The sequence below is a fragment of the Callospermophilus lateralis genome, chromosome 4, assembly GCF_048772815.1.
Source record: "Callospermophilus lateralis isolate mCalLat2 chromosome 4, mCalLat2.hap1, whole genome shotgun sequence".
Lineage (NCBI taxonomy): Eukaryota > Metazoa > Chordata > Mammalia > Rodentia > Sciuridae > Callospermophilus > Callospermophilus lateralis.
In genome coordinates, this window is record NC_135308.1 from 50,001,694 (window position 1) to 50,025,797 (window position 24,104).

The window sequence follows — 24,104 nt, forward strand, 5'->3', positions numbered from 1 at the left end:
TTAGGTTTGAGGAGAGACCATCACCTAGTTTTATCTATCACAACCTCACTGGGGCTTGCTCTGGTCTGTCAGGAAGTCAAAGTCAAATGCACTAAGTCTGTGTTGGTCTTCTCAGTTGGTAGAACCTTAGTGGTACTTGTAAATGGTTGATTGATTAGTGGTGAGGGGACCTTAGCGGTACCTGCTATCCAACTTTCATGGAGAGATAGCCATGAGAACTCTGATTTTGCCCATGCTGAAGTTGGATGTTGATATTTAATGCACCCAAGCCTGATAATTCAAAGCGTTCTTTAACTTTCCCTTGCTGAATGTGAGATGAGGCAGATTGTCTCTGCCTTATTTATAGGACCCAACTTTCAAGGAATTTTTGAATCTACTTTCTCTTAAAAAAAAAAAAAAAATCAGAGTAGGATTTCTTCTTTGCTGGAATTTATAACATTAGGTTGCATGGATGAAATTGGATTGTTTGACCCCTTTCTTCCCTGAAAGCATCGTATGATATTCTGAGTTACTTGGGGTTTACAAAAATGAAATACAATTTAGTTATGAAAATTTATTTGAAAGTCTTATGGTGCCCTATGGCAATTCCTGAGATACCCTTAGACTCCATAAAACTAGGGGTCAGAATCAGCGGCATGGTGAGTGACTGGGACTTTGGTTTTGGTTTTCGAGAACTGCCTCCTTCTTGCTATTCCTCTCCACATCAGCCAGGCGTTTGGGTTTTTGTTTTAGATGAAAAACTGTGTTCTAAAATGCTTTCTTTTCCCTTTTCTTTTTCTTTTCCCCCATCATCTGTAGCACTGAGGATGAAAATCAAAGAAGTGAAAAAAGAAAATGGTGACAAAAAGATTATCCCCAAGAAGAAGAAGCCCCTGAAGTTGGGGCCCATCAAGAAGAAGGAGCTGAAGAAGCTGGTGTTGTTCCTGAAGAATGGGGCAGACTGTCCCTGCCACCAGCTGGACAACCTCAGCCACCACTTTCTCATCATGGGCCGCAAGGTGAAGAACCAGTACTTGCTGACGGCCATTCACAAGTGGGACAAGAAAAACAAGGAGTTCAAAAACTTCATGAAGAAAATGAAAAACCACGAATGCCCCACTTTTCAGTCGGTCTTTAAGTGATTTTCACGGGGTGGGTGGGGGAGGGAGCCGTGGGTGGGGGTGAGGGGCGGGGGAAGAGCGGACGACCCTGGAACCCGGTGGTTCCCACACACTGCTCCTGTTGGTAGTGGACGTTTCCACCCAGCTGGCTCTGTTCTTGCAGATTCCCATTCCCTTCCCTTGGTAGCCACACTCCAGACCCCAGTATAGCCACGTCCAGGTAAGGAAAGGGCCATTTAGATTAGGAAGGCTTTTAAGATCTGCAGCGCCGAATAGCAGCCACTGTGCTTCACCCAGAGACAGAGTCACCAAATATAGAAAATATTTTTTTTTGCCAGTTAAAAAAAGAGAGAGAGATTGGGCAAAAAGTGAGAGAGAGCATCTTTCCTAGTGTTATAAATTGCTTTTGGGTCTGCCAGCTAATCTGTGCCTCTGGAACTAGGAAATTCTGCTGGTAAATTGCATTGCTTTTGGTTCCAGATAACTTCTCTGTCTGCTTCAGATAGAAACACATACACCGCACTTGTTGTTTAAGATAAATTTTGAAAGTAATATGAAAAGCAGTGAGTAATATTGAAAACAAAGTGACTAGAAGAGAGGTCATTGCCTGCTCTGCCCTCAGTTCTCTCATGGGATCCTCTTTTGATATGAATTGGCCAGTCTCAGATGCCCTGTGTGTGGTGGCTCACGACGGCCTTGTATATGACCTCACTTCCACACACGTGTGGGGCTGCACATGTGCCCTCTTTCATGTAAGGAAGAGGAACACAGTGGGCATGAGAGAGATGAGGATTTTCAGGCATGGTTAATTGTTTCCAAAAAACATAAAGAAGAAAAGAAAATCTTTTGAATGCTTCAGCAAATAACTAGTCAGGGTAAATGGTGAAATTGGGTGAAGAGCTTCATATTCTAATTTCACATGTTCATTTCACATTTTAAAAGAATAGAAATGACAACAAAAAACATACCAACTTTTCAAAGTTTAAAAAAGTTTACATTGAGCATTTGAAAGGTGAATCAGGACCAAGGTCCTCTGATCCCTATGAGAAGCTCTTTCACTGGGCCTTTTCAGGTGGAGGTGGATTTGAAGTCCTCCTTCCTGAGTTCTCAGATGCCCTGGGGCTAACACAACACTGATGAAATTCCTAGCACTTCCCATCCTATGCTCTCCTGTGAAGGAACTGATTCCTTTAAACTTGGCTTCCTATAGATCAAAGAAATTCTGAACATCCTGCCTGTCTGACCCCTCCACTTTTTACTTTTGTTTTTCCCCCACCCCATTTCTTCTGAGGGAAAGTTGACATAAATGTCCTCATTGAAGAAGAGAGTTTCAAAGGCAAACCATCTCTGCAGTTTTTTCCTAAGTGCCAGGAGATGTTCCTCAAAGCCGTTATGCCTAATAAGTGATGTAAATAAAACAATTCTCTTAAACCACTTTCCTTTTTTTGTCCAATGTAAAGCAAATAATTCTAAAACAAAGAAAACAACACATTCATTTCCTCTGCCAAAGCCTGATTCTTAATTCCCTATCACATCTCAAGGACCTTAGTGGTTGTCCCTCTGCACAAACATTCATACCCAATCCGAATATAGTAGTGAAACTGTACGGTGTCAATCACTGAAGTGGCCCTGAGCTGACACAGAAGCAGTGGAAGATTCTGTTAATTATGAAAAACTCCAGTCTGAAAATCAGCATGGAGACTCAGTTACCTACCTGAGAGTTATCCTGATGTAATTAACCTCTCACAATTAGTAATCCCATCATTTTAACACTTTTTTTTTCTCTCTGATCCTTAAAGTATTGGAAATTTAAATGATTTGCCTGTAATTTTGGATGGTTTATAAATGTGTGTATATATATACTAGTAATTAGAAATATCATAGTTTTCTTTGTTCAACTGATATTCAGAGCAATTTCATGAGTGCATGGAGTTGGGCCTTCGTTTTGGTGGATTAAGTCAAGAGCTCAGTTATCGTTATGTATCTAATGCACATTTTGACAAAGTCTGTCATAAATCAGGGCCCTTTACAGAGGGATTATTTTGGGTACCAGCAGTTACCACAGAAAGAGTAAGGAACAGCAAGTGGCCATGCTGTACAACGGAAATTCTCAGGTAGGAAGCAACATTTCAGAAAGGGTTCAAAATAACTTGGCAATGTAAACGGTGGCTGCACACTTCACCCAGCCGCCGAGTCTCTGGCCTTTGGGTTTGACTGTGTACTTTGATGAAGAATTCAGACACATATCAACTTTGTCTCTACCACATCAGCAATTTCAGGACGAAATGGGTGATTATCCATGGGCCCAAAGCTGCATTATTACCAGCTGTTTTTTTTTTTTTTTAAAAAAAAACCAAAAAAACAACAAAGAACATAACAAAACCAATGTGCAGACTCATTGGCTTAGTCATTGGTTTCCAAAAGAGGAGGTCTATGAGTGATTTGATAGTTTTTGCTAGTGCGAAAGTTGGATTCGTGAAGCTTTAAAATAATCATTCTGGAGAGAGTCCCATGAGGTCGTTGGCAGATCGCAGCTAAATCTTTGAAGAATATTAGTAGTTATCTTAGAAGATAGCATGGGAGCTGAGAATTCCAAGAACATTTTATTTTTAAGATATCTCGTGTAACACTTGGCTCTTGGTGTTGGTGGATTAGCACCAAGTTCTCCCCAGGGCAGAATCCAATCAGAGCTCCAGTTTTCATTTGGATCTGTAAATTACAGAAATCCCATTTCCCAAACCTAGAATCTGTTTTTCTCATCAAACTCCATGTAGCTAGTTGCTCTGTTGTAACTTCATAGATGTGTTGAGCTCAGTGACCGAGCTGTTTTAGAAGTGCACCTTAGACAATTTCCCCCAGAATAATGTGCTGGCCGTTCTGACCTGTCTGTCATCAGAAGATATGCAGGACATGGACGGAATTCCCATTTCCTTGAGTTCTTTTGTAGTCCTTCTCTCTTAGAGTCTAAATCTTTTACACAAGCTTTGAATACTGTGAAAATATTTTACATTCCATTTCATTTGTGTTGTTTTTTTAAATGCATTTTACCAGATGTTTTGATGTTATCACTTATGTTAATAGTAATTCCCGTATGTGTTCATTTTATTTTTATGCTTTTCCTGCCATGTATTCACTTGACTAAAATCACTCAATTAATCAACAATAGTGTGAATTGTGACTCCCTATCCCCTACTCCCCAATCATACACTTGTCATCTTCTTCCACTGCACACATACCCACTGGCTCTTGTTTCAATGTTGTTTTCTGGTTCCAGTTCAACTGCTGTCTGGGTGTGGGTGGGCTGGGGGAGACCCCGAGATGCACTGGATGTTCTCCTACCCTCCCTGTGCATTTAGCATATGCTCCTATGGATAACTGCCTGAGGCGCTTCTCCTGGCTGTGTTTCAGATCAGAGAGGTTAAATACTTACTCTACAAGAAGACAGTTTCCAGCTCTGCCTGAGCTTCTTTTCCATGTTTTTGGTTTTAGGTGCTCTTTCCCCTCTGGCCCAAATCAGTGTTCAAATTACCAACTAGGACTTGAAAACTTGTTTGTGTCTGGAATGGTGGATCTGCACGAGACGTTAGAGATCATGTCTTCCTTCTTTACAGATGAAGAGTCTTAAGATGGGATATGGTCAGGACTTGCCAGGGGACCTGTAGGTCACTGGCATTGCTGAAGTTAGAACCCAGAGCCTTTGAACTCCAGTTGTGTAGGCACAGGGTCGGAATTACTGCTGAGCTTCCTTTTGGACCCTGAATGTCACACTCTGGTGAGCCCAAGCTGTTTCCTATTAGGCTGTAGGTTTTTTGTTTTTCCCCTAAGGAACTCTTCCATGTGACTTTTAATTCTGTAAACAATTACAATAATGACTTCATATGAAGTAGTTCCCTGATTGATAAGGCATCTCCAAACCTGAAACAACTGGCATTTCCCGACAAAGTGAGCATATCCCCAAATCACCCCAAAGCCCACACCCAACCACAGAGACAGTAATTTAAAAAATTAGTTTAAAAAGACTTCTAAGATTCTATTAAAGTCATCGTCTGGCACAAAAAGTTGTTCATATACTAATGTACCTGGGGAAATCATGGGATGCTAGCACAGCCAGGTGAAAACATTAGCATTTACTTTTAATTCCCCTGTAGTTAATATGAAAGAAGACTTCTTCTAGGCTACCCCGAAGCCTCATCACCATGACCTACAATTTCCCATTGCTATCTTGACTTTTTTTTTTTTTTTTTTAAACAAACCAGCACAAGGACAATGAATTGGGTGTAAAGGCATCTCAGCTGCAGCTGCTGGAGTTGCCTTGGAGTTTGGGGTGTGTAAGGGCCAGAACTGCTCAGGTCTTATGCTGAAGGATGCTGACAGCACCAAGAGCTGCAGGCTTGCCCTCAAGCTGCACAGCACACAGCCCACCTTAATGAACTACACAGGTGCTTCCATACCTTTGGGAAATAGAAGACATGGGTCACAATGTGCTCCTCCAAGTAAGATTGGTCTAAAAGCCATCCCCCCATAATGGATCCAGAAGTGCCAGCAATTCACACTTGTTTCCAAGGAAGAGAAATCTGTACTCATCATCCAATAGCAATCACAAGAGAGAAGACTAGAACCATTCTTAAGTTTTAGCAGGTGTAAGTATCACTGAGGGGAGCTTGCTCACACACCATTCCAGCTTTTACCCCCAAATATTCTGATTAGGAAGGTTTGTGATGGGGCCTTGAACTTGTAACTCATGCATTTAGGTTTTTCAGGTGCCCACAGTCCATTGCATCTTTGCAAACATTCTAATACGGTAACTGGCCTGGGGATGGGAGTCAGGGGATTATTTTGTTTTCTTCCTTTTCCCTACCTGCACATGTCATATTGCTGTCATCCCGTCTGAAGTTTGGTGAATTATTTTACTTGGGTATTGGTTATTAAAAGTAAGTTTCATATGAGAGGGAATGACTTTGTTCTTCCCTTTAGGGCTGGGTACATCTGGCTGTTCAGAGTGCTTCTCAGATTTTAATATGCACATGAGTCTTGTAGTAACCAATGTTAAAATGCAGATTCTGACTTGGTAGGTCTGAGGTGGGGCATTTCTGCATTTTTCATGAGCTCCTGAGTGAGGCTGGGATTGCTGGTCTGCAGAACACACTTTAGGTAGGGACACTCTAATGGGCTGGTGGTGTCCTTGCTTTTGTTGTGGTAATGCCATCCCTGGGATCCCTGTGTAGAACCTATGTAGCTCAAAATATGAACAATGCTTTGGGCTGAGAAGATAAACAGGAATGAGAGCTTGTCATAGCTGATCAGAAACCCAAAGACCAGTATTTAAACCAGTTACTTGATTTTTATCCCCCAGGGCTTTGTGCATGCCAAGTATGCTGCCACTGAGCTATGCCCCTGTAGCTAGGTTTTATTGCATGCTAGGCAAGTCCTCTATGCCCAGCTTTAGATTTCAACTCCTTCCAGGTTGATTCTTTTCCCTGACTCTGCTCATTCTGGAAACACAGATCCCATCATCTGTTTTTTTTTTTTTTTTCCTCCTCAGTAAACTAAAATTCCAAACTGTGTCCTTTTTCAGACTTCCCCATGCCTGGCCCCCCTCATCCGCACATCCCCTCATCCCCACATCCATAGGGGTTATCGTAGTTAACCAACTGGTGGTATTTACCTGGTCAGCTAAAGTAATACAGGGATTTGACAACAGAATTGGAACTTTTCATGTTCCATTTGCTCACATCTGGGCAGTTTCAAACTCAGGTTCTGGGAGAAGTCGAGAAACGCGGGGTGACTGAAGTAGTTGGAGGGGAAATCCCACCTCTGATAAATTGAGGCCCACCTGCCATGCAGGGCTGATTTACTGGGGCAGCAGGCCTTAGGAATTTCTGCCAGCACAGGACAAGGAAGACAGCTTTTTGTAGGTTTGGAGGAGATGGGTACCAGAACAAGCTCCAAATAGGAGCAGAAAGCTCCCGTGTCTTCATACATCTGTGGACTATTTAGATAAGAAGGGGCTGTGCTTAATCATGGAGAGAGTTGTTTGCTTAAATAAAGGGAGGAAAGTTACATGTGTGTGTTTAAGAAGAGAAAGAGGAGGTGGGAAGGAGGAGAAGGGAGCCAGCAATTTTCCACAGCTGAAACCCTGCTGCGTGGTTTTGATTTAAGTTGCTCTTCCTATCACCTGAGCATCAGGAGTTGGCGGATGGGAGTTGGCAGTAGAAGATTCAGAATCTACATGGTCTCATCCTTGGGATTTCAGCTGAGCTTACTGTGGGCAGTTGTGACCTCCAAGGAAAAGTTCTTGTCTCTTCCTTCCCTAGAGTATCTTCAGGAAGCCCATGCATTGGATGGTTTCATGGGCCAGAGTTTCCCTGAGATCCCCTACATGTCAGGACCTAAAGAACACCATCAATACCCAGATATGCCCGTTAGATTTCTTTCCAAGAAAGAGAATTAGAAAGAAAATGGGAGATCTTGCTGGGATTCTTTGTACACAGTCCCATCTCTTTGCATTCTTTGCTGATCTATACTAGTATCCACCATTTCCATTTGAATCTGGGAATGGATGGGGATGGATAGGGGCTTGGCTTAAGCACCTGAGTCTTTATTTTTCCTGCCTACTTCTCCAGAGAATTAGGTAATTTTACCTAGTGGATTAAATCCCTCATCTGAAGGAATAAAGGGATTATGTGCCAAGACTCAAGTGACTATTTCACAATGTGGCCCAGGGACAACCAGGGTGGGTACCATTGAATTAACTGGATTCTTCAAGGGTCAGTTTTCCCTCCCAAGGCTGGCATCTGAGGCCACTAAGAATCCAAATTTGGCTGCTAGTCATGGTAGGTTACTCAATGACTTCTAGCAGCAGTACCTCCCTCTGACATGGGTCTTAACTTGGGCCAGGCTTAGAGAGTCCCTGGTTCCTATAGAGGAGGAAAAAGAGGAGGAGGCAGCTAGAAGTTGGCTGTGGAAAAAAATAAGTACCAGCCTATAAATTGCAATTAAAGTCAGCATGAGGCCTGCTTAGCTTCCTCACTTGCCAGCCACGGCCATGTGTAAACTCTCTGCATCCTCTCAGTCCTCCTAGGCTGCCTCCTGACTTTTGGATGCCTCCTCCCTGCAGCTCCAGAACTGACAGCCGTTAATGATATAAGGCTGGGGATTGGTGATGATGACATCCCATGATGAAGACAAAGTAGGAACAGGTTAGATGTGCGCCAGGATATAGGCTTGCATTTATTTCCATTCAATTGGTTGGAGGGAAAGAACTCATCCTTGAAATCTTAGGAATTATCCTGACTGTGTCCTGAATCTTGATGAAGAAAAAGGACAGCTGCTGTGTTCCTGTTTAGTTCCTAGCAAATAAAGCTTCCTCTTCATTATGACCCTACTTCTACCCTGAGCTGAGCAGCATAGCTGCATATTGGGAGACAATTTCTTCCAGCAATCCTCAGACTGAACCTGTGGCAGGCCCAGAGAAAAACCCTCTCTCCTTTCTGACTCACTATTTTCTCCTTCCTGCCTGATGGATGGAAACGTGTTTGTGCAGGAGGAGTGAATTCAACCGAGGGGAAAAAGATCCAACTTTTAAATCAAGTTGAATAAAACTCATGTGTTTTAAAAGGTACATATGCACATGCACACACACACATACACACACACACACACACACACACACTCGTGGTCGCACATGTACCTTAGGGCAGGGTCACAGCTCCACCTCTGGAAGACTCTTTTTTTTTCTCAAGGTGCAAGGGGCTTGGCTCTTAACTAGTGGCTATTGTTTTAATGATCACTGTTGTGTGTTCAGGTGATTGTGAGTGGCATTCAGAATGTTTATTCTCATCTAATTGCTTGCTTCCTGCTGGAATTTCCATGTCAGACCCTTTCACTATTTTCATTATGTCTTGCTTTCTGTTCTGCCTGACAGTTGGCCACATTGGTATTGATTATCCAAGGTGGGAGCTGCTGTCACAGTCACGTGCTAGCCACAGGACTGTGGGCATCTCCTTGCTCTGACCCATTTGAGGACTGTGTGGGGAACCATTCTCAGTTGCTGGACCAAACATCAGGAAAGAGACTTGACTAGGGCCTGGACTGCCTCCTGAGTTTGGATGAGGCCAAATTTGGAGTGCATTTTGCACCCCCACCCCCAAGTATTTCGGAGGAAATGTGACCCTTGTGTTTCTGCTTCATGTGCACTGAACTCATTAAAATGTTGATTTACAAAGGGTGGGTGATGTCCAGACAAACCTCTGGGGCCTCTGTTTCAAGCCAGTCTTTTTTTTTTTTTTTTCTTGGTGACTTTTTGTGGGAAGGGTAGGTGGGAAGAAGGAATCAAAGATTTTGTTTCTAAACCGGGAAATCACATTCCTTCAGGAATGAAACTTGGACCTAGCAGGCAGAGGCAGGAACTTAGACCTCTGGAGTTGATTGGGTTCTCTATTGGACGAGTCATGTGCTTCCAGACCTAATCAGAACCACCTGGACTTCCTCAAGGCCCAGTCACTGTCCAGGCTGCATGAAACATTTGAACTTGACCTGTGCTGAAAACGAGCCAGGGTACATAAAACACGAGCATTCATTTACAGAGCAAATGTACATCTACAGAGAGCACTTGGAATTCTGCAACAAACCCTCCAAGCTTTGCTTTTCAATTCCTCTGAAATCCCAGTGACTACATCCCATGAACATCAAGTTACTCCTTGTTTAAACAATCCAACCATCCTGGAACTTGGGGGTGCATTTTCTTACAGGGTGCACATAAAACCTGTTTGGCATGGAGCGAAAGGATGATGACATATTATAATTCAGCCATGGGCCACTGAACTTCTTTAAAAGGCCCTGAGATTTTGGATTTTGCCCCACTTCTCATTTTTTAAGGGGAAGAATGTTCAAAAGTCATTCTGTGTCTATGTGTATGTGCGTATGGCTGTCTGTCCGTGTGTCTTTGCAGTATTGGGGACTGAGCCCAGGGTTGCTCTATCTCCGAGTACACACCCGGCCCTTTTTATTTTACTTTGAGATGGGTCTTGCTAAATTTTCCCGGCTGGTCTTGAACTTGTGATCCTCTTGTCTCAACCTCCTGAGTCCCTGGGATCACAGTTGTGTGCCACTGTGCCTGGTGATCCGAGTTTTTATTTTATTTTTCCACATTTTTAAATTGGTGCATTATAATTGTACACACTGATAAGATGTGTTGTTACATGATTGTACATGCTCACAACACACAATATAACAACATAATTTGGCCAGTACCACTCCTCAGCACTTTCCCCCTCCCTTCCCAACTTCCACCCCTTGGTGTCTTTCCTCTACTGATCTCCATTTAATTTTTAGAAGATCCACCTTCATCTTTCTTTTCCCTTTTCCTCTCTAGCTTCTACATATGAGAGAAACATACGACCTTTAACTTGAGTTTGACTCATTTCACTTAGCATAATGGTCTCTAGTTCCATCCAATTTCCTGAAAATGGCACAATTTCACTTTTCTTTTCAGCTGAATGAAACTTTATTGTGTACAAACCACATTTTCTTTCTCTAGTCATCCATTGATGAACACCTATGCTGGTTCCATAGTTTGGCTAGTTGTGAATTGTGCTGTATGTATATATCATTGTAGGATGGCTTTAATTGTTCAGAGTAATTACCAAGGAGCGGTAGAGCTGGGTCACATGGTGGTTCTATGCTGAGTCTTTTGAGGCACCTCCATACTGATTTCCATAGTGGTTGTGTTAATTTACAATCTCACCAACAGTGTAAAAGTATACTTTCCCCCCTCATCCTCTCTAGAATTATTATTTGTATTCTTGATGAATGCCATTCTGACTGGTATGGGATAAAATTACAGTGTAGTTTTGATTTGTATTTTCCTAATTGTCAATCATGTTGAACATCTTTTCATATATGTGTTGGCTATTTGTATTTCTTTCTTTTTTTTTTTTGAGACGTGTCTGTTTAATGCATTTGCCAATTTAATGATTATGATATTTGCTTTTTTGATATAAAGTTTTTTAAGTTCTTTATATATTCTAGATATTTATCATCTGTCAGAAAAGTAGCTAGCAAAGTTTTTTTTTTCCCATTCTGTAGTCTTTACGTGTCTGATTGTTTTCTTTGCTGTGCAGAAGCTCTTTAATTTGATGCCTTCCCATTTATTAACTCTTGGCATTATTTCCTGAGCTTAGGGGTCCTATTGAGAAAGTCATTTTCTGTGCCTCTGTGCTGGAGTGTTGAACCTATGTTTTCTTTTAGTAGTAATTCCTAGATCTTTGATCCATTTTGAGTCAATTTTTGGAGCACAGCTGTGTGTGTGTGTGTGTGTGTGTGTGTGTGTGTGTGGTATTGGTGTATATTAGTGTCACCGTGTGTGGGTGAAGGTGTTGGGATATGTGTGCTTGTATTTGTACTTGTATTTCTGTGTGTAACGCAGTTCCCATATCAGGCCACTTGCTCACAGTCTCCTCTCCTGGGAGCACCTACTTGGGATATAATGGAACATTAAATTGTGTGGCACTAAGTCTGTTTTGTATTGATCATTCTTGTTTCTTGAATGACTTTTAATCACATTAACCTATTTATAGGAATCTCCAAGATAGAAACTAGGAATATTGGTTCTGGGTCACCCTCTTCCACACTCACTGCCCCCACGCATGGCTTATACTCCAGGAACTTGCATTAGATGGCTAAGAGAGAGGAATGGGTAGAAACTGCTGGTCCGTGGAGTGTTGTGGACCAGGGTCGATGTGGGGCCTCCCAGGACAAGGGAAAGTTACTCTAAATGGTGAAGAGGTTGCACAGCATTCCAATAGCTTCACTGTCCCCACCTGGGAACCCCTTCCTCACCTCCTGTTGTCACTATTAAGTTGAAGTCATCTTCCTTTAGATCAACTTTATTTTTTCCTTTATGAAAGGAAAACGGTGAATTCATTCCAGTAGATTTGTATTTTTGAAGACTAGTCTGGCTTCACAGATGATGTCTGTCAGCTGCTGACATACCAATGAAATTAGAGAAAAGCTGGTTTCCCAGTGTTTCTTTGGCAGAGGACCCAGTGCCTGATACTGGACCAGAATTAGGACTCATAAAAGATACAGCCAGGACCTTGAATGCTAAACATCTTCTTATAAGATGCTTTCAACTGTTTATCTTTCAGCACAGTTTCAAATGTCTGCATTTGGCTTGCTCCCCCCTGGGACCATTTATTGACTTTTCAGGATGATCCCTTCTGGTGCAAGGAGTCAAGATCTGAGCTGGCCAGCAAACCTGGAATGTTTTCTTCTAAATACGTGGTTCAGCTTTGGATCTTTTATGTGAAGTTAATTCTTTACATTTCTTTGCTCCAGGACTTGAAAAAACCATGCTTAGAAGAAAGGGAAAACCAACCAACCAACCCTAGAAAATGAAAACAAAACCCCAAACAAAACAAAACACCCTCCCCAAATCACCACCATCAAATAAAACCCAAGGAGACGATGACAAAACAAATCTGCAAAGAAAGGATTTCTGAAAACCTCATGTACAGACTCAATAGGGAAAGTAACAGAAAGGGAGGGTTAGCTCCTAACCTGCTCAAAGCCCACTCCTTGGAGGCTGGTCTGAGACCCTGGGCCCACACACATTGCAATAATCAAGGCAGGGTTCCATCTTGTTCTGTTTCTCAGTGGCATCTTGAGAAGACCCACAGTATTAGTTGACTTGAAATACTGTTCCTTACAGGCAAAAAAAGAATAAAAAAGTGATTCATTGGACTATATCTAAATTAAGAGGGGAAAAAAACCCACTTCTGTATATCCAAGAACAAAATAAACAGAGCAGAAAGACAACTTATGGAATGGGAGAGAATATTTGCAAATTGGAAGTCTGATAAGGGGTTACTATTCAGAATATATAAAGAACTTCTACAACTTAATAACAAATATTCAAATAAATTGATTAGAAAATAGGCAAAGGACTTGAATCAACATTTCTCTAAAAAAGGTAAGCAAATTACTATGCAAAGAGCTACTTGCTGTATTGGCTGTATGTGCTTCTTGCCCATTAAATGATGCTCAATATCACTAATCATTAGAGAAATACGATCAAAAGCACAATTTGATGTGAGATGTCCCTTTACACCCATTAGGATGGTACTAACAAAAACACAGGAAGCAACAAGCGTCAGTGAGGTTGGAGAAACTGGAACCCCTGTGCACTGTGGTAGGAATGTGAAATGGTGCAGCTGTCGTGGAAAACAGCATGGCGGGTTCTTAAAAAATAATAATAAAAAAATAGAAGTAGCATATGATCCAGTATTTCCAATTCTGGGTATATCCCTAAAATAACTGAAAGAAGGATCTTGAAGAAATTTGCATGCCATATTCATATTCACAATATTCAAAAAAGTAGATGAGTGGAAAAACAAAATGTATTTTATACATACTACAGAATATTATTAACTCCTGAAAAGGAAGAATATTCTGATACATGCTAGAACATAAATGAACCTTAAGATCATTATGCCAAGTGAATGAAATAAGCCCATCCCAAAAGATAAATGCTATATGATTCTATTTATGTACTTAGAAGAAGTGTAGAAGTCAACTTTCTAGAGAGAGAATGGTGGAATTAAATTGACCAAACTATCCTTTATATATATAGGAATATATCACAGTGAATTTTACCTTTATGTTTATCTATAAAGCACTAATTTTAAAAAACTATAAATAAATAGAAGGAAGACCAGTAGAGTAGAGGAAAAGAACCAGAAGGGAAGGGAAAGAAGAAGTACTGGGGACTGAATTGGATGAAATTATATTTCACGCTTGTATGATTACGTCAAAATGAACCCAATTTCATGTACAATGCACTAATAATTTTTTTCTAGAGACAGAAAGTGGAATGGGGGCCTCCAGGGGCTGGGGGAGGAAGAATGGGGTGCAGAGTTTCAGTTTTGCAAGATGAAGTGAGTTGTGGAGACAGAGGGTGGTGAGGGTTGCACAATCCTATTGTGCTTAATGCCACTGAAATGTACCCTTAAAAGGGGGTCAGATGGTAAAGTTTCTGTTATGAGTATTTACCACAATTAAAAATAAAAAAAATAAATTAAAAAAATATTTTTCCCTTCTTTCATTCCTGGAACAAAAGAAAATTTCCAAAGTCCAGGAATATGTGAATTGAAAGTTATGTGTGCAGCAGACCCTGATTTCTGAATTACGCAGTTTCGTGGCCTCCTAATGGAAAAAAAAAAAATTAAAAAAAAAAAATCCTCGGTGGAGTGTGTTTTCCATCCCCTGTTCAACCACACTGAGGATTACAAAAGGAAAACAGAGACACTGGAATTAAAAATGATCAGCTCTCTCATAGTGGCAGGATTTTCCAACTCGACAGACAAGTCACTTGTGTACACACACACACACACACACACACACACTTTTCCAGCCAGCTCAGCAGATTTCCTCTGTGAGATGACACCACTCTTCAGCCTCCCAGCTGGAGTAGTGGAAACTCATCTCTCTGGGCTCCCAGGACTGTGGTTGCTTATAAGGAAAAGGCAGGAAGCGATGAGCTTCACATAGAAACTCACAGCTTACCCATGTGACTGGGTGCGAGAGAGAGAGAGAGAGAGAGAGAGAGAGAGAGAGCGAGCTTGACCTAAGCAGCACCCATACAGGGGAAATGGATCTAGGAAACATTTTCTGTCAATCAATGAGGCCCTCAAAAATTATTACTACTGGGGCTCGAAATGTGATTCAGTGGCAGAGCCATGATTGACAGTGTGAGGCCCTGTTGATTGCAGCTCAAATACAAACAAGCCAACAAACAGAGAAAACCCCCAACTTTTACTACTAACATTTTTTTATTTGCCATTTCTTATCTCCTACCCTCTTCAAATGTCCTTATTTTCTTTCTTACGTTCTTTCTGTCTTTTCTCACTTTGAAAACATTCTTTTCCTATTATCTCTCTTCCTTAGGCCCCAAGCCTACCTCCGAACTTTCTGTTTTCCTTTCTCCTGCCTTGTCTTTCTTCTTTCTGGGCTCCCCCTCGGGTCCATGAAGGAATCCTTGCCAGAGGGACCAATCTTGGGACGATGTTGTTCTGAAGTGTGATGTGGTGGGAGTCTGCCTTAGGGACCTGCTTGCTATTGGCCCTGCGTGCTGGACTCTGTCTCTGCTGTGGAAGGCCAGGTAGCCTCTGTACAGTAGCAAACCTAGGTGGAGCCGTTCCTCCTCCTCACATACCTTGGTGGCCTTGTTCAGACTGCCTGTAACTTGGGTGAAGCCCCATCTGATTTACGGCAGGGGCATCCCAGTTGAATTGCAGGAAGAGCTGCCTCCCTGAGAGGCAGGAGGGACAAGGGTTTGGTCCCTGAAGGTATGAAATGTGGCACATTGTGCCTGCAGGCTGCCATCACTCCTGGCACATTCTCAGATTCAGAAACAAAAACAAACCAGGGTTGTTTTCCAGCTGGGCGGCACATTCCTCCCAGAGCTTCTTACCCTGTACCCAAGCCTCGTGCCTGCCACGCACCCGGGGGCCTAAACAAAAGTAGTTTCCCTCACACAACACTAACCTATCTTCCATCTGTCAAGTCCGCTTCCTCATCTAGGGACAACTGGCACTGGGCTCTCACACCCCGCTGGGCAGTAAGAGGCCCGAGAGAGATGAAAGGAAATGTCCTACTTGACTGAGACAGGGGACAGCTGGTGTCCTCATTTTCTGAAGAGCTTAGAGAGGCACAGAGCCCTTCCAAAGTGTCCACTTAGCAACCAATCATTTTCCCGAGTGCTGATAGGACGTCCTGGCTGGCTTCCATCGGGGCCTGGACCTTCTTGGCACTGGAGGTAGGAAGAATAGACAAATAGCTATTTATCTCTGCCTAGCTTGCTCCATCCAGACTGAAGGAGGAAGTGTGTGATTTTTTAATCATTGACGAAAGTCAACTTTGTTGGGTAGCCTTTGTGCCAGATATGATAAAGGAGGCAAAAATAAGCAGAAATAGCTTACAATCTCACAGGAAAGGGAAGACATGGACATAAAGAGCCAATGTGCTGGGTAGGAAGTAAAATAAGAGAAGTGTGGGTGAACTCCCATGCAAAGTCTCAGAAGAGTGTCTAGGAGGATAGGAGAAGTGGAGCAGGAGGCATTGAGTTGGAGCCTTAGAAGAAAGAAGAGGCACTACAGGCAGAGAGAATAGTGTGACTTTTCAAGCAGAGAATGAGGAAATGGAAATACTTCTGGGGAACCACCAAAGGATGTCGCTCCAGATGAAACTTCCTCATCACAAGTTGCTTTAAGAAGATTGGAGAGAATGGCAGGGAGAAATGAAAGGCCCGTTGTTTTTTTTTTTTTTTTTTTTTTTTTTTTAATCTTTAAGTACTTTATTTATTTTGATGGACACATAATATTGATGCATATCTATGAAGTGATGTTTTGATTCAGGTATACATTGGGCAGCAATCAACTCCACAAACACTACATGATCTCATTTATATGTGGAATCTAAACAAATCGGTCTCATAGAAGTCGAGGATAGAATAGTGGTTACCAGAGGCTGCAGAGAGTAAGGGTGAGTAGGAGGAAGGGAAGGAGAGATGGGTCATCATGTGCACTGTGCTGTTTGATCGGAGGGATAGATTCCGGTGTTCTATGGGATGCCAGTTTCAATGACTGGCTGCTTCTGGAGAGCACTGGCCTGGACTGGCTGTTGCTTATGGTCCCTGGCTGGGCCAGCAGTACTCAGAGAATGCTCTGAGAGCCGGCTGTCAATGTTTTGGGGAGAAACAGAGTCATTTATGTTTATCTCATCCAATAATACACATGGGTAGCCTTTGTTTTTATTAAATTTTTTTAAAATAATTCATTTTAATTACATTTTATGAAGTGTAGTTCTGTGATGGATTGAAGGAAAAGCAATGGGTCTTCCATGGCAGGTAGTTGGAGAGATCTTTTTCCATGAAAAAGGCTCCACTTGCCCTCAGTGACAGGCGGTCCAGCCACATGCCCTTTGCTGAGGTTTGCTCCCTGCAGCCTGATCTAGTTCCTCCCTGCAGACAGACCACAGAAGGCACAAGTCATAGCTGCATGTCTGTGTGGCGAGTGGTGGGGCAGGGACTGTGAGGACTGTGAGGACAGGGGCTGGTACGTAGGGGCCTATTCTCTGAGCAACCTGGAGCATTGAGGCAGATCTGGAGCTGTGTCCTGGACAGTCAGGAGGAGCCAAGTCACAGCCAGCTCTTTCCCTGCAGCCATCTAGGGTCCCGTCTTCTTTCCTAGAGAACATTTTCACATGTTGCATATTTGCATCCAGTTTATGGACTGCACCGACCTAGTGAAACGATATTCTGTTTTCCACCTTCTTGACTTTTCCACCTGCTCTGTTTTGGGAACTCAGATTTCACAGAGCTTCCTTCCCTTCCGGGTACTAAGGAACCGTCCCTCTTCCTGTACCAAATAGTTTAGGCTAATTAAAAAATTAAGTTTAAATTCTTATTCAGCATAAACTTCTCCCTTCCCTGCTCCTTCTGCCCTCAAGACCTGCAGTAGAGGAAGAGCAGGTGGAATTTTCATCCCTTGTCCTGACATTTCCCCCATGAATTCTTCCACTTATGGGAATGGGAAGGGGAGGAATTAGGGACCAACAGGGGTGAAGCTCTGCAGCTTGGTTGGTGTGCAGTAATCTGGGTCAATGCCCTCTGATTTGGCTGGTGCCCAGCGATGGGCTTGTTCCTGTGAGGACTTCTAAGGATTACTGGCCATCTCCTCCCTCTCCACAGAGAGCTCTCATCTTGCAGCTGTCACGGCCATGCCCTTCCGTTCCTGCTTCTGTAGGTACAGCCCACATCATTCTGTTGGGGTCACCTCGTCCTGGAGGGACCATTCTCCAGTGTGACCATTTAGATGGCTCCAGTCTAGCCAATGTTTCTGGCCCAGAAGAATCATCTGGGGCCTGAGGCCTCTCCAGGGCCACTTCCAGGGCAGCCTTCTCATCATTGCCTTTGAAAAAAACTAGCCATGGTCTGCCCTGAGATTCCCTGCTGAGAGTCAGACACCTGACCCTTGGTCTTCCCCACATCTTTAAGTGTCCATAGGAACTCCCCTAATGGCTTCAGCCATGCTCGCACGGCTTCTTGGCCTGAGTGGGGAGAAAGAGGGAAACATCCATATTGGCTTGCCAATCCACCAACCCTCTTCCAAGAAGGACTTTCTCACCAGTCCTCTTCCTCCATCTCTCCGTCTATTTTTTACCCTTTTAGATGGAAGGAAGGTGACGGGCTCTGACAGGAGATGGAAAACAGACATTATTTTAATAGAATGTAATATACATAACTGTGAACAGTAGGGTTCTCCAGTTGTGTCGGGGAACGGAAAAGGAGTGAAGGAGTACTAAGTTCTTAGAGAATGGAATGGCAGCAAGCAGTTGGTTGCTCCTCTCTTGGAACAGAGGAAAGCGAGGAATTAGGAAAACTTAGACCCATTGCCCATTGTTAAGTGGTAACAGCATCTGTAATTGTTCTACTGCCATGAAAATTGTTCCTCTGTCCATAAAAAGCTGGACAAAATATATGCAGACACTGGATAACAGGCAGCCTGGGACTAAGATTGCTGCAGAGAGAAGGAATACAGAAGAGTTCAGCCCTACAATGGCCCTGGCTGTCTGCTTGGTGTGAATTTCTGAACTGTGGTGTGAGGAAAGGGAACTCAGAGGCCCAGAGGCCCTGCTGAGTTTAGGCATCAGAGGTTAGAGTTTGGGAGCTGATGTAGTTGGGATTTTTGAGGCAGAGTACCAGAGATAAATGAACCACACAGGGAAAGGGCTGGAGAAATGTGCACCAGGGACCTTTTGAGTCTTTGGCTGAGCAGGATGATAATCTGTGAGATGGGAGAAAAATAGCTGGTAAGGAAAGAATCCTTCCTGAGGATCTGTCGGCTAAGCTATTTCCAGAGCTCTCATACAGGACTAGGAATCCTTCCATTCCACCACCCAGCATAGAGAAAGCTTATTTCTGCAAAAGCCCCAGAAGTTACACACCTGAACACTGGTACTAAGTAGGTTAGAATAACCCCTTCCTGTATACCTGCCAGAAAAAGGATTTAAAAAATATTCCCAAATATTCAACGGATGTCTAACTAACCAACTGTCAGAACAAAATCCAACACTCTTTAAAGAAAGGCGACAAAATTTAAAATTCTAGAATGTAAAATTCTCAAAGTTGCTAGATTTGCAAAGAAGCAGGAAAATGCAACCCATAACTAAGAGGAAGAGAGAGAGAGAGAGAGAGAGAGAGAGAGAGAGAGAGAGAGAGAGAGAGAAAGTTGCTCAAAAGAAACATACCCAGAAGCAAAGAGCCATGATGGAATTAGCAGAAAACTATTTTAATTTTCCCTATTCCCCTCCCCAAGCAAGGTTGGATTTAGAGCATGGGAGGGGAAAATGGTAACTCCACAGTGAGCAGCCTGACAGATACCGCCTTAGCCAAGCGGCCCAGGCTTACATCACTAGTGTATGTCATGTTAATATCACATATTCCCGGACATGACATCATACAGGGCATTTCACTTCTCTGCATTCTTCCAGCAGAACTCATATAACCCCAGCCTAACAAGGGGAAAATAGGAGAGACACTCTAATTGAGGGATACTTACAAAGGCTGAGGAGTGCTTCTTAAAATTGTGAAAAACAGGGAAGCCTGGAATGTGCCGTTGTCCAGAGGAGACTGGGGAGAAAAGCAATGTCTTGGAGAGGCTTCTGGAGCAGTAAAAGGACATTAGTGGAAAAAGTGGTGAAATCTGAATAAAGTCTGGAATTTAGATCATAGTAATGTACCAATGTTAATTTCTTATTTGTCTTGTTTTCCTGGGCTGCTGTAATAAAGTATCCTAAGCAGGGGTCTTATAACAATAGAGACTTATTATCTCAGGGTACTAGAGGCTAGAAGTCTGGAGACAAGATATTGGCAGGAATATGCTCTTTCTGAAGATTCTGGAATCATCCTCGACTCTTTCTACCTGCTGGTGGTCATCAGAAAACTTGGCTGGCAGATGCATCACCCCCATCTCCACCTCCTCATAAAACGGCATTCTCCACATGTGCCTCTGTCTTCTGTGTCTCTTCTTATGAGGACTCTGGACATATTAGAGTTAGGGTCTACTATATCCAGTATGATCTCATCTTAATCGAACTGATTACATCTGCAAAGTGCCTGTTTTCAAATAGTCTTGTTCACAAGCACCAAGGGTTAGGACTTCAGCATATCTTTTGGGAGAAATTCAACCCACAACACTTAGTTTTAACTGTACCATAGTTATGCAAGACTTAAATTAAGGGAAACTGGGGGAATAGTATACAGAAACTTAATACTCTCTTGGCAAATTTTCTACAAATCTAAAATTATTCTGAAATAAAAGTTTATTAAAACCCCATCTATTGTAAATGTGCTTAATATGCTCAAAAATCTAGTGGAAAATATGAAGATAATGAAGAGAGAGATGGAAGATATAAAAAGAACCAAACTGAATTTCTACAGCTGAAACAATATCTGAATTGAAAACGGCAGCTTCCAGCTTCCAGTTCTGCATGGAAGAAGCTTAGAGGTTGATACTCGGCCTTAGCAACAATAAAGAGCTGAACAAACTGAAAAATCAACAACTCTTGCTCCAAACTGGAGAGTGTCAGGCAAATACAGAGAATTATGACGTGCGGGAGCAGCAACCTCTGTAGGAATCACTGTTGGAGGACAACCTGGACTGTAACTGACAAATGTAGGAAGCTCAGTGTGGACAAGTTTAAGAATTAAAAACTGCAAGGAGATCTTGTGAGAGCCCCCCCACCCCTTCCACTGGTTAGTTCTATCTCTGTGAGTCCAACCAGGTTCTCACAGGAAATACTGGAGAAAGGCCCCCCATGCTTCAAGTGGAATGAAAGGGGAGAGGGAAACATGTTGAGTTATGCCATAACACTCTGTTCTTAACATGGTCTTTCTTCAGGAGAAACTAGTTAACCAAAGTCTATCTTGCTTGGCCATTGTGACCATGGGGAAGGGAAATACACAACTCCAATCATCCCTCTCCTTCCACTAGGAAGAAGGGAAATATCTAACCGCAGTAGCTCTACCAGTCCTGTCCCACCTAAGAAGGGGAGAAAAAAATGAGAAGCACTGAAGTTCATGATCCAAAGGCAGAGGCCCTCTAAAAGACAGACCTAATCACAAGACAGAATACTTTCCTTCCCCTCCCACCTCACCACCACGTTACTAAAGGTCAATTTATTGTAGCTCCCTTTACGTAGTACATCATGTCTAACTGTCAAGAAAAAATTGCAAGGGATACTAAGAGGCACAAAACAAAACAGTGCAAATGCGCATGCGCGTGCACACACACAAGCACATACACAATTCTTTGAAGAGATAATACAAGCATCAGAACCAGACATGGCATGGGTGTTGGAATTATGATAGGAGATTTTAAACAACCATGACTAATATGCTTTAATGGATAAGGTGAACAGCATGCAAGAAAAGATGGGTAATATAAGTGGAGAGATGAACATCTTGGGAGAAAACAAAAGAAATGCTAGAGATCAAAAACACTGAAACGGAATGAAGAATAGACTTTGGACTTATTAGTATATGGAAATAACTGAGGAAAGAGTTGTTCAGATTGTAGATATATGGACAGAAACCTCCAAATATGAAAAGCAAAGAGAAAAAAGTAAACAATATTAAAGAACTGTGGGAGAGCTATAAAGAGATCTTATATACTGATAATAGGAATACCAGAAAAAGACAAGAAAGAGAAAGGAACAAAAGAAATATTTGAAGTAATAAATACTGATAATTTCCCCAAATTGTGTCAAACACCAAACCACGGATCCAGGAAGTTCAGAGAATATCCAGCAGGATAAATCCCCAAATCACTACACATTCAACCTAGTCACAAAAATCCTAAAATAAGTCAGAGAGAAAAATAGCTTTCTATAGAGGAACAAGGATAAGAATTCTATCAGACTTTTCAGAAAGCAGGCAAGCAAGGTGAGATGGTATGAAATATTTAAAGCATTAAGTTAAACCCTACCGGTTTAGAATTCTGTACTCTGCAAAATTATCCTTCAAATGCTAGAGAAAAAACAAAGACATTCTCAGACAAAAATTGAGGGGATTTCTTTTGTCAGTGGATCTGCCTTATAAGAAATGTTAAAAATTCTCTAGTACAGGAACATAGTATGGGTCAGAAAATCAGGTCTACATGAAGAAAGAAAGAACAATAAAGAAGAAATAAGTGAAGGTAAAGTAAGTTAATTTTCTTATTCTTAATTTATCTAACAGATAAAAGTTTGTTCAAAATAATAACAAATATGTATTCAAGATATATACTTATGCATACATAATTACATCTAAGTATATATAATGAATATTTATGTGTGAACTTGTAGAAAAAAACACATGTATATATTTAAGTGAGAATGACAGCAATCATACAAAGGACAAGATAAAGAATTAGTATTAATCCTTGTTATTATAGACTATTCTCACTCTACCTGTAAGGGAGCATGTTGTTATTTGAAAGTGGGCTTGGATTAATTCTAAACATATATTGCAAACTCTAGGACAATCACTAAAAAGAAAGTTTAAAAAGTATTCAATGGACAGTCTAAAAAAGGAAAGAGAATAGAATAATTTGAAATATTCAATGAAAATAAAACATTTACTGGAAGGGAGATCAGCAGTTCACTGTAGAAGAAAAAGGCCAGTGAACTTGAAGACACATGGATAGATATGATCTAAATTGAAGCATGAAGAGATCAATAGAAAAAAGTGACTAGAGATTCAGTGACACATTAGACTGTATTAGTCTGTCAACAACATATAATTGGAGTCCCAGAATAAGTGTTTGAAGAAATGGTGCACAAAAATTTCCAAACTCATGAAAAGTAGAAATGCACCAATCCAAAAAGACCCAAGAATCTCGAGCAGGAAAATACAAAGAAAAGCATCCCAGGGCACATCATAATCAAATTGCTAAAAATGCACGATAAAATGGAAATCTTAAAAGATGAGGCAAGATAAGAAGACACGTGATACATCAAGGTAGAAGCATAAAATTTAAAGCTAACTTCTTGTTTGTTATAAAGTTGTGCAAGTGAAGAGAGGTGTGGAAAGGAAATTGTCAAAGTAGAGTTCCAGCCCAGCAAAAGTATCTTCCAGATGTAACAAAATGAAATTAAACCCCTATCTCTCACCCTGCATAAAACTCAACTCAAAGTGGCCCAAGGACTTGGGCACCAGAACAGAGACCATGTGCCTAATAGAAGAAAAAGTAAGCCCAAATCTTCACCATTTTGGCTTAGGAACCAATTTCCTTAATGAGACTCCTAAAATGCATGAAGTAAAATCAAGAATCAATAAATGGGATAGATTCAAACTAAAAAGTTTCTTCTCAGCAAAGGAAGGAATCAAGAATGTGAAGTGAGAGCCTATAAAGAAAATCTTTACCACAGGCACCTCTGATAGAGCATTAATCTTCAGAATATACAAAGAACTCAAAAAAGGTAGAAATGAAACGTACTCATGTGAGGTTTTCAGCCTTCTGCATAATATTTCAGGTAGACTATGTGATTCCTCAACTAACACCAAAAAACAAAACAAAACAAAAACCAAATAATCCAATTAATAGATGGGCAAAAGAACTGAACAGACAGTTCAACAAAAAGAATTATAATTGGTCAACAAATATATTAAAAAAAATGTTCAACATCACTAGTAATTAGAGAAATACAAATTAAAACTACACTGAGATCTCCTCTCACTTCAGTCAGAATGGCAATTATCAAGAATTCAAGTATTAATAAATGTTGACAAGGATGTGGGGGGAAAGTCACACTCATACATTGCTGGTGGCACTGCAAATTGGTGCAACCATTCTGGAAAGATTCCTCAGAGAACTTCAAATGGAACCACCATTTGACCCAGCTATCCCACTCCTTGATATATACCCAAAGGACTTAAAATCATCATACTATGGTGATGCAGCCACA

The 24,104-nt window shown here is 41.7% G+C and overlaps 1 protein-coding gene across 1 annotated transcript in view; it reads left to right on the top strand.

Moving 5' to 3' along the window:
• Nucleotides 1-1,121, top strand: part of Sfrp1 (secreted frizzled related protein 1) — a 40,664-nt gene extending 39,543 nt beyond the window's left edge. The window contains exon 3 of the mRNA XM_076852475.1: nucleotides 799-1,121. Within this exon, the coding sequence (XP_076708590.1) occupies nucleotides 799-1,121 (323 nt within the window). The remainder of the gene's footprint in view (nucleotides 1-798) is intronic.
• Nucleotides 1,122-24,104: the final 22,983 nt, after the last annotated feature.